This window comes from Martes martes, assembly GCF_963455335.1.
Source record: "Martes martes genome assembly, chromosome: 2".
NCBI classification, from domain to species: Eukaryota; Metazoa; Chordata; class Mammalia; order Carnivora; family Mustelidae; genus Martes; species Martes martes.
Window position 1 is genome coordinate 56726416 of NC_137889.1, and position 12008 is coordinate 56738423.

At 37.9% G+C, this 12008-nt stretch overlaps 1 protein-coding gene across 8 annotated transcripts in view; it reads left to right on the top strand.

The window, feature by feature from the left end:
- The window catches only part of PINX1 (PIN2 (TERF1) interacting telomerase inhibitor 1), an 89257-nt gene that overhangs the window by 27313 nt on the left and 49936 nt on the right, over positions 1-12008 (top strand). For all 8 annotated transcript variants that reach the window (XM_080796466.1, XM_080796467.1, XM_080796462.1 and 5 more), the window contains one exon: positions 2300-2376. In XM_080796466.1, the coding sequence (XP_080652592.1) occupies positions 2300-2376 (77 nt within the window). The remainder of the gene's footprint in view (positions 1-2299; positions 2377-12008) is intronic.

Consider the following 12008-nt stretch of genomic DNA (forward strand, 5'->3'; position numbering starts at 1 on the left):
CTTCTCTGAAAGTACCTGCTTATCCTTTTATGGACATAGTTACATCAGCTTGGCTACTGGAAGCCGTATTATGGCCAATGGAAGACTGAAAGGTAGATGAACCAAACCCAGACTGATAATGTAAGTTCTTATTCTCTTGAGCTTTTGATTGTCATTTTCCCTAACATCTAAGTTTTTCAACAGGATTTGCTATCAGTTGACCTTAATTTAGAACTGAAATCAGTAAGCTTTCAAACTCAGTTTTAGTATTTATATATTTTATTCAAAAGTGGCCATGATTTTATAAAATTCATAAACTATTCAACCAGGATCATTAACTAACAACTGTTTCAGTCCAATTCTATCTTCACATTTTGATCTATCTTTAAGCTCCTTTCCATGGGTCTCTGACTTTTAATTCTTCTCTGTGTTTTGTTTTCCAGATCAAATCCAGAGCAAGGCCTGTAACAATCCTGGTTTCTACACTTACTTAAGTGAACTTTGCTAAAGGATAAAAATTTCTGATATAAGAATCTATCACCAAAACCTTAGAAACACTTGCATCTTCTTTGGTACAGCTTACTGTCTCTACCAGCTTGGCAGTTTTTCCTGTAATGTTTAGATTTGTTTTCAATCTGCACGTTCATAGTTTGACATCTGTCCTAGAATTGCGATCTTCATGTACCCTTCCTTCCTAAATCCCTCCAGCATTCCTTTTAATAGAGTTGCCGTAAAAGATCTTAATTTGCATTTCTTTGAGGGTATCTGTTCCATTCCAGAAGATAGGTTAGGGAAAGATGGCCAATACATATTTTGAACTAAGCATAACTCCTTTTTTCTGAAATAGAAACTGCCATCCTGAATGTGCTCAGCAGTGCAAAATGGGTTATGCTGATGACAAAGCTAAGAATAGATCTCTAGACCTTCTAAGGGTTTTCCCACTTCTCCCCACCATGACCAATTTTATTCCCCACTTTTCAGGTTCATTTTCTGAGTTCCTATGTGAGATTTGTTTCATTTTGTTCTTGAGGAAGTTTCCTTTAGGATCTGTTGTCTGGGTCTGCTTAATAATCAGAAACAGGAAAGCTTTGTTTCTAGCTCAGGGAGAAAGGAAAGAGTAGCACAGAGCCACAGAAGACCATATCCCTGATAGGAACAGGTCGTACTGATTGGACCATTGAATCTAGTACTGTTGCCTATGAAGCTGGTTATGGCGCCTCATTTTGCATTAAATCTAAGGGTGTTTTGTTTTTTAATTTCATGGAGTCACTGAGCAATATCATATTTGAATGCCCCAGTGATAGTCAGCGAACTAGAACCTTTTGGGTCATGCCATTACTTTGCCAAGTCAGTTTGCTACAGGAAACTAAGAAGACAAGTGAGTCTGTGACGTTGGAACTCAGGCTTCCTACTCAGAACACACATTCCTGTGTCTGACCCAGAGCCTCACTCCCCCAGAGCCTCAAGACTTTACATGTAGCAGTTACTTTTTAAAATGTATTTACCATGTGGTTGATAAATGGAAATAGATTTGGTTGACTGCTCACAGAGTATTATTGGTAGAAGTGGAAATTCCAAAGAAGTGAATTTTAAATTAGTTGGTTTGTGGGTTTGAAATTAAGTGAAAGAGTTCAGTGTTTTTAATAAGAATTGTAGATCCTTCGGATAGTGCTTTGCCAGAAGCCATTAAATTTCCTGCTCTTACTATGTATCCTTTTACTTAAAGATGGTAGAGCTGTAATAGTAAAGAACATTTTAAAGAGAAAAATCTGAAATCCTTTTATCCTAATATAGTTATTTGCATATATTCTTAAATTTTCATTCATTCAGTTAATTATAGAGCTCCTATGTGTCAAATACAGCGTGCCCTCATTCATGTGTGTTTTCAAAGCTATGTAGCTAGCAGCGTTTTTGTCTGCATTTCATAATCCTAAGTAACTCACATCTCCTTAAAATAAACGATAATTCTTTTATAAATGGGGAACCCAGAGACCCAGATATTATACCTTGAAGTCATACCAGTAGAAGAGCTTGCTTTAAAATTATTTCCCACTCGTGTTACGTGCTCTCAGTTGCTTCTACAAATAAGAGAATGTCAGGGGTTCTGCTTCTAAAACACTTGATTTATAAGGGATTTTTTAATTAATTTCATGTTTAATTAAGGAGTTGTAGTCTGTGAAAGGGAGACAGAAAGTCAATAGCTTACAAAATTGTTTCTTTTCCAAAACCCATTTTGCTTTCAGGATTGTCATAGTTTATATTCATGCTCCTTATTTTAGAAAGAATGGTATTACTGAAAGTCATCATGTTGTTTTTCTAGGGAAGGATCTATCATCTCGGAGCAAAACAGATCTTGACTGCATTTTTGGGAAAAGACAGAGTAAGAAGACTCCTGAGGTATTAAGCCACATACAGTTGATATATGTTCTGTTTCAACACTGCTTGATTTTTTGCTATGTGTAGAACTATTTATATGTAATACTGGTAGTACTTTTTAGATAAACCTACCAAAAAAACTTTGAAAGGCTTTATACAAAGGCTAAATATGATCCTCTTAATAATAATAGTTGGGAGATAATATGCTTTACAAGGATTCTCAGAAAGAATATATGTTACCTGCTTTTTCCCTTGTGTGAGGACTGGAATAAACTCGGGGAGGAATGCCTTTGCTGGTATACTCAAAGGGAAAAATGTCTCTCCCATGCCAGAAGAGAGGGTAGTTGCTTGCATCGGTTTTGTTTGCTCTGCTTGGACTGCATAATTGTTTGGGCTAATGGCTTGGGGAGGAACAATATCATGTATGTAGCGCTATTCTGGTCTGTTCCCTTTAAAAAGCATTTTGAGAGTTGCATCATCATGGAGAATCTGTAAGGCATTTGGTTTTGTATTTCCTCCATTGTTCAATGTTTGTTTCAAAACTAGATAGGAGTAGGATGACTAAACTGTACCCTAAATGGAATGAGTCCATAATTCAGAGTCTTCATTAGGTCATTGGACTGTGTAATACAGCACAAAGTTTTTTGTGCCATTTCCAAAGTAAGAGACAGTTCAGGGCTTGGATGTCAAAACTGAAGTTTTGAAATACGGGTTTCTGGAGATAAAGGGATAAAAATTTAAAATTGGTATTGTCTCCAAAAATCTGTAATATGGTTGCTATAGCTATTACTCAACTAATCCGATGTGTCCTCCTTATAGTTTCTTTATTGGCTCCTAGCCAAGGCTCTTGAGGACGATAGAACAAAAAAACACTTGTGTCATTTATTTCTGATATTTCTCCAGAGCTACGGGAATTTTTCCAGGGCAGTAGCTGTTTGTTACTTAATATTATTTTCAAAGACTACTTATTTAGAGATTGTGCTTGATGATTTCCTCTGTGGGTTGGGAGAAAATTCCATCTTTCAGCACTTTTTCTGCCCCTGCACCTTCAGTGGTAAAGACTGAGGATGCAGACCTGGGCCCCATTGGCTCACCAAGGGGTGGTGTCTGTAGGTCTCTGCTGAGTCATGTCAAAAGCAGGTGGGTCATTAGGGAGGAGTTGTTCTGACATCAGGCCACACTGGATGCTGCATTCATGGAGAGGCTGTTGGAAGAGCTGAGGATCATCAGACAGCGCTACTTGTGGTTACACCTCTCCCCTTCAGTGGTTACTGCGTGACCTGGATTGGATCAGGCCCTCTGCCTTGTTCACTCAAGACTTTGCATCTGTCTTACCTGAGTCTTTCTCTTGAGTCACTCTCCTTTGATCATCCTCAGTAATTTCAGTATCCTCAAGGATGTTCTATCACCTCCACTCTGCCCTAGCTACCCCCTCCCTTGGCCACACCTTGCACCTTTGCATCAGCCCCATGGTCCACACTGATTTCTGATGATAACCTTACTGTTCCAGCTCTCTCAATCTTGCATTCCCACTGTGCTGGCATTTCCAAATCCTTGCATTCTTCGGTTACTTGACCCTCTTTTTTCTCCCTACTGCCAGCCCCTACTGCCTGCGACCCTGGTCTTTTTTAGTACTCTCTTTGAAATTTTACAGTTGAGCAGATGAGGGAAGGAAGTATTATTTATGGGCTTTGGGTAGAACTTTAAAAGAACTTAAGTGGTAAGCACAGGAAAGCTTTTTGTTTCAGGAGATTAGAGGTTTCTAATCCTTTGACAGATGTCTGTCAGTAAGTCCTGATGTTAGGTGCCATGAAACTTTTCAACACTATCCAGCACTTGTTGGCTTTTTGGTGGTGTAATCATTCATGACCATGTTGCTGTGAGCCTGTACTTGAGGAGCTTCGGAAACAATTCCCTGGTACTAGCCCAGGGAAAGTCTATTTCAGTGCAGTTGGTGTGGAGAAGACCAGCCTTAATATAATACTGTGTTTTGTTGTTTAAGATTTATATCCAGGCACTTCTTAATCTCACTCTAGCTTAAGGTTTTCCTCTTGTAGATGTATTTGAAATCCTGATTGTTTGGTGAGGCAGTGTTATATCAGGGTGCAGTGCGTGGTCTGTAGCAGTGGTTCTTAGCAGCACTTCCACTCAGTCACTTAAGGAGCTTTAAGAAAAATGCTAATGCCAGGGTGCCAGCCCAGCCCAGTTAAATCCAAATTTGGAGTCAGGGTCCAGGAATAGGTATTAAAAAGAGAAGAATAAAAATACTTTTAATTTAAAATAAAGCCTACCCAGATGACTTGGGTGACTATTAGGAGTGAGGATTGAGAGCCACTAGTGGAAGCCCTGTTATGTAACATTTGGGAGAGCTTCTGGCTTTAGGGTTACGAATACTGCCTAGGACAGGGCTTCTGAAATCTTAACACGTACGCAGATCATCTGGAAATTTTGTTAAACTGCAGATTCCAGTTCTTGAGGGTGGGGTGGGGCCCAAGAGTCTGCGTTTCTGAGAAGCTCCCAGGTGATGCTAATGCTGCTGGTCACACTGCTGCATGCCCTGCATAAGTCAACAGGGCCTCTGTGGTATTTTACATCTAATACATAGCTACACTTATATATAAGATGGGAGGGTATTGAAACCTAATCACATTTTTAAGACACCAAGGAAAAAAAATTACTGTAAAGCAGAGTCACTTTTTTTTTAGTTTTTATTTTAATTCCAGTTAGTATACAGTGTACTAGCAGTTTCAGGTGTACAATATAGTGATTTAACACTTCCATACAATACCTGGTACTTGTCACAAAGGCAGTCCTTGATCCCCATCACCTGTTTCACCCATCTACCCCCACATCCCTGTCCTGGTGCTCATCAATTTGTTCTCTGTAGTTGAGAGGCTGTTTCTTGGTTTGCTTCTCCCTGTAAAGCAGAGTCACTTTTAAATTTGTTTTAGATGTGTGTCGATTTTCACATAGAGAGTTAGCTCTCATTGAGGCATACCTGTACCTTCCCTGAATAAATTGTTGCTATGAAACCTTATCGTGTTAGTTACAACAGTCCTTATAGCCAAGGGCAGGAGGTCTTTGATCAGATTTGTTTGAAAATACAACCTCTTTTGGCTCCTGGTTGCAGTTGGAAGGAGTATCACTTTGTTTTTACTCCCTTGGCCCCCATAGCAACACTGGCCTGAATTTGTACTTGGCATTGCCAAGGTAAAGGTGCTGCTGGAGGTCAGGTACCTGAAGAATCTTAGACATCATGGCAGTATTGAATGTTAGCATAGTAATTCTCTGTGGGTGCTCTGGATAAGGTGCTGATATTGATCTTGTCTTTGCATCGAGATTTAAAGAACCTTGGGCATTGACCACATCTAGTTTGGGTGATATCCTACCTCTCAAATTAAAGCCGAACTTACTAATTTCTACAACCCCTGACTGTTGTAATGACAGAAAAGAAACTACAACCTTATAAAGCATCTGTGTGCCAGACACGGTGCTGGCCACTTCGGATAGTATTTCATTTGTCCCCAACAGTCCTGTGAAGGAGGCATTATCACCTTTTTAGCAGTGAGGGAACCAATGCTCAGGATTTGTTACAAAGGTCCAAGGTGGCACAAATGGGATTTAAATCCAGGTCCCTCTGACTCCAGAGTCATTTTCCTTTCCCCTGTACCATAGGTCAACTTTCTTGCAAATAAATAAATAAATATCTACATTTAAATGATCTTAGTTATGCCTTAGAAGTTTTCTTTGAGATTTTGTCAAAGGCATAAGTAGTTAATATTTTATCATCACTTTGTGGGAAACTGGTTGACTTTTATATTCTCATTTTGCTGAAAATAGTGGTTCAGCTTTCAAAATCACTACCTTGCCTTCAGGCAGAACTGAACTCTGATAGGTTCAGGAAGCATATTACAAATGCCTGGGTCAGTTTTGGGAACAATTTTATTTTGCTGTTGGAACTGAATTAAGAAAGACTTAGCTTGAGTTTCTGAAGTTTCTTTAGATGCTGTGTTAACGTGTGCATTTTCTAGTCTCATATGATTTGAAGAATTTGAATACATTTATATCCAATAGCTGCAGCCCTTGCTTAATAACAGATTTTTTTTTACCTTTTTTTGCTTTAAATCTTTTTATTTTGAAGTAATTACAGATGTATAGGAAGTTGCAAAGATAGTTCAGAGGGGTTGCTTGTACCCTTCACCCAGTTATCCCAGTAGTTACATCTGACATAACTGTCACACAAGATGAAAGCCAGGAACTTGACACTGGTAGCAATCCATGTGTGTAGTTCTGTGCCACTTTATGACATTTGTGGATTCTATAACCACTATCTTAGTTAATTACAGAACTGTACCTTCAACACAAGCATTTCCCTCATACTACCTCAGTTATAGTCACCCCCTCCCCTACACCATCCCTGACCTCAGCAGACGTTGCTGTCAACAGAATTGTCTAATTCAAAATTGAATATTATATGTATGAATCACTTGATCTCGCATAGTTACATGCTGAGTCAGCTCACATCAGTAATGATCAATACCAAGGTTTTAAGGCCTGATCATAGTTTCCATGATCTACCTTGGGCACTTAATGCCTGCTAGATTGTATGTCTTCTGCTGGGTTTTATGTCTTTTATCTTACAGATCTTTAGAAAATGCCTTATAAAAATCAGATTGTTTGATGTTTTTCAAGTCCAGATACAATGATTAAGTCATTTACTTTAGAAATTTCAGAAGTATATGAAAGTATATGAAACTGTATATGAAGTATATGAAACTGTAAAGTGATGTATATGTATATGTATAAAGTGATATAATTATCATGTGTCAGTATAGAAGAGCTCCTTGGACAGTATGTCAGGGTACATTCATTATAGTGGGTTGGTAAACTCCTCTAAATTACATGCAGAATTTGTGGGTATATGTACATGTAGGTATGGATATATAAGTCCAACACTTGTATCAGATTTTCCAGAGAGTTCTTGATCTGAAAATAATCATTAAAATCTAGGACTGTGCTAAGTAAATAAAAAAACAAAAATATAAATATAAATATGAATATAAAAAAATAAGGGTCACCTGGATGGCCTAGTCATTAAGCTTCTGCCTTCTGCTCAGGTCATGATCCCAGAGTCCTGGGATGGAGCCCCATTTTAGGCTCCCTGCTCAGCGGAGGAGCCTGCTTCTCCCTCTCCCATTCCCCCTACTTGTGTTCCCTTTCTAGCTGTCTCTCTGTGAAATAAATAAATAAAATCTTAAAAAATATTAATAAAAATAAAAATAAACCTCTTCCTTTAAAAAATCACTTAAAATGGAAATTTTTCTTTATGAGGGTAGTAGGAGTGAACTTTGTATTGTGTAGAGGAACAGAGCCTTCCTGTCTCTAGGAACTATTCTCTGACTTTCTTGGTGCTCAGTATTTTCTCCAGCCACAGAAACTATCTAGAGGCACTGGTGCCCTATCTGAATCTGGCTATTCAGAACTACTTGCTTAAATAGTGAAAGATCATCACAAACTACCAATTACTCAGAAAACTTTTAACACACTGCTCTGTGTAGGAATGGTTGGTTGTGCATTTTTAATTTCCAAGTCCTTCATTTCCTTTCCCCATCATCTTTGTACTAAGAAGACAATAACTCTGGATTGGAGTTCACCTAAATTGGAGATGTATGCACTTTCTGTGGAGACAAAGAAATGATCGAACATATTGAACTGAAATTACTAGGGCCCCTGAGACCTGCAGCAGGTACTTGTGCTGGCCAGTGCCTGCCAGGAGTTATAGATATGAGAGTGTATGTGTGTGTATCTTTTCTCACTTGGTGTGCAAGTTGGAATTGGAGACACTGAAAAACAAATTCCATTAGTTCCTATCTTGTTGAACTTCCTGATACTCCTTTTTTTTTTCTTCTTTCATTTTTTTCCCTCCCCCGACTTTTGCGGTTTCCTTCCTCTATCCAGCTTGTTTCCTGATTCAGCCTTATCACTAGAGAAAATACTCCTAAACCATATCAAGGATTGAGACTGTGTTACCAGCATTCCTACTTTGTTTCTCTCAACAGCAGGTTTCTGACATAGGCTCTTGGCAAAATAATTGTCAATTTCTTCACCTCTATAACATGATTGAATTAGAAACCTTGTATTTCTTATATGCTCCCAGGATACCCCAGTTAATGATTACTTTGCTTGAATAACCTGAGGGCTTTTGCTTTTTGAACCAAAGCATGATTTATGTTCCTTTCTTGTCAGTTATCATGAATCTCCCTTCTTTTCCATTTCTGACTGATTGTCAAATCTGAACCAACACTTCCAAGCAGACCCTTCTCTTTTGGCTAGTTGAGTTCATGGGATATTTTGACCATTGTTTTAGCTCTATAAACTGCCCTTATTTTTTTTTTTTGTTTTTAAAGTTATAACTTTATTAATGATATAAAAAATATACACTCTATAGAATCTAAATGTATTTTCTGAAATGCCAAATAGAATATCATTACATAAAATATGGTTTTATTAGTACAGTGAAGTATTATATAACTATTAAAATCTAAATTGCCCTTATTACCTCATAAGGGAAGATCATTGGGAAAAGAACAGTCTTTTTAAAAATTTTTGCTTGAAATGTCCTTGAATCAAAGGTACTCCTCCTTCGTTCCAAATGTTCATGTTAATAACCTATATTCATGAATTAGGTTGAGTTTTGTAAATGGTTTACCAGATGTGAACTCTTAAATTTAAACCTCCCCCCACTTCCTACAGCCTCTGTCACTCTGCCTCCCTCTTCTTACCCCAGATCTGGGCATCAGGATTCAAAAGCTGCGCAGCTTTCCCAGCCTAGTATTTGCTAAAGCAGTCTTCTAATGAAGAACCATTTAGTTAGAGATAAATTTAAACTAAGCCCACAAACAAGCCAAATAATATATTTAATTAGGTCTAAAGTTTGGGGGTTTTTTGCCAGCTCTGATGACTCCCATAATTCTCATCATCATTTTGACCACTGATAACAGGATCAAGATTCAAAATAATCTCCCTAAGCTGGAAAACACTTTATTTAACCAAAACAAAATAGAAGAAATTTTATGAAGATGTGTGAAGTCTCATTTAATCCTGGAAAGATCTCATTTGATAGCAGTTAGATGAGAATTAACTTAGAGGCAAGGATTTGTAACCTGACCTCAGCTTTACATAAGCCAGAGTATGTAAGTATGGCAGCTATCCTACATACAGGCCTGTGATGTATCAGAACGCTTGTGCCTGCATGCTGAAGGCAACAGGTGTTTTGCTCATTTTCTGCACTGGTGACTGTATTTGAACTATTCTTTGAGGCCTGGGTGCCATATTTTAAGAGTGTGTTCAGAGATGGGCATTGGGAACGAAAGTATCTGGAGGTGCAGGTTATATACAGGAACTAGCAAATTGGCAATTCACTGGGTGTTGTACACAAACAGTGAATCTGGGAACACTGCATCAAAACCTAATGATGTATTGTATGGTGACTAAAATAATACAATAAAGAGAAGAAGAAAAAAAAAAACAAACCCTGCCTTGCCTAAAGAGAAATCCTGACTTTGAATGTCCAGATGGTTTTACCAATCTTCCTTAAAAAAAAAGAACAGATTTGTTTGTTATGCTTTGTAAGAAAGAACTAGTACTGATGGATGAAATATGTGGAAAGGTTCCCAAGACTGTGAAGAGAAAGAGGTCCAGGCCAACCCATTGCTATGCCAGCTCTAATCACTTTTTGATCACAGCCACATTAGGGAAACCTGGGGCCAGAGCCCCACCCTGCCAAGCTCTTTCTTGAATTGCTGACCCACAGAAGTAGTGTGTGATAATGAAAGGATTGTTGTTTTAGGCTGCTAAGTTTTGCAGTGGTTTGTTACCTAGATAACTGAAATGGCTCTCTAAGGAGCTGTCATTCTGTGGCTCTGTGATTGTGCATTGGTGAACCTGGTCGATGTCTTAACCAGTGGAATGAGGAAATCATGTCATCTAATGAATTGTTCTATTTCTCTCGCTTCTTCTAATGGGAGGCTCATTCAGTGGAGTATGGCATTGAGAGCAGGCACTGTAAGAATTTGATAAGCCTGTTTTTGAGCCCATGGGTAGTGTGAAGACTGATTTTGGGGCAAGTTACTTAACCTCTCAGAGCCTTAGCTTCTTCAGTCATAAAATGGGGCTAATAAATTATCTAACAAGAATTAAGCCAAACCTTAGCAAGTCTCTAGCATGCAGTAAGTGCCCAACATACCTTAGTTGCTGCTCCTAAGATCGCTGTCATCATTATAATTGTTAACACACTCAAATTTAAGCTGGTGAATAATAAACTTAACATAGTAATGAGAAAATCTTAATCTATGTGTGCATAGTCACATGCTGAGCAATGTTTGTTAATATAAATGTACTGTGTAAACTCACTCATTGCCAATAATTCCTTTCCTTTTTTTTTTTTTCTAAGAGTGTGTCCTGGGTGGGGGTGGGGCAAAGAAAGACTCCTAAGCAGACTTCATACCCAGTATAGAGCCCAGTACAGGTCTCAGTCTTGACGACCCTGAGATTATGACCTGAGCTGAAATCAAGTGTCAGACACTTAACCGACTGAGCCACCTAGGTGCCCTAAATCCTCCCTTTTATAGTCTTCCAGCAAGGAGGATTTTTGTTGCCATTTTGCCATTACAGCAATTATAGTGGATTTCTTAGCATATCAATTTTTAAGAATTAATATTTATTATGAGTAATAACTAAAGCAGTTATCTTCCTTCTAATGTGATGTCCTATACAATTTGAAGTAAATGTATTGGAATTTGTTCAGTGTGTAAAGAATTCATTGCTTTAAAATAAATGAACAAAAACTTAGATAAAACCTCTTGATCATCATCAACATGTATTGAGTATTCATGGAGATGATGGTACTGAATTTAATAAGTTTCAAAATGTATTTGATGCTATCCCTATTCCCCAAAGATTTACAGTGTTTTAGTACTGTTAGAGTCTGTTTATGGAAAGATAATAGGATCTCAAGGACAAATAGACTCTTCAGATCATCTAGTTTATGCCACTGCATCAAGCAGGACTATTTTTGTCATCACAATGGAAATTAGTCTGATTCCATTAACAGTAGCAAGGGAAAACAGATTTTTAATGTGAGTTTCAGAGATTTAGATATAAAAAATATTCCTCAGACAGGGAGTGGACAGTTCAAATACTTAGGTCATAGAAAATTTAACGCTTGGAGATATTTACAAGTGGAATTAAATGCCATCTAAGAAAATTGAGGGACAGTCCATTTAGGAAGCACCAGGAGACCATTACCCTCCCCTTTTCTTTCACTGAAGTTCATCTGAGCAACATAACATCCTTGGAGGTATGAAAGGACAAAATAGTGAATAGTTTATCAAGGATATTGAATTTGAATCAAAGTGATATTTTGTACCTAGTACAATCTTTACTTCTGTTAATACTTTTGAAGCCAGACACTAAAGATATCCTTTTACAGGTTATGTAAAGTTCTGATTTCTTCTCTTCCACAGTAAACGTAGTTTGTTGTCATTTATTTAATAATGGAAAAGCTGGAGAAACTTAAACAGTTATAAAAATTTACGTGGTGTGTCCTGATGATTGCTCTGATTGCTAAAGCTGCAAAGACAGTAGGACTTGGC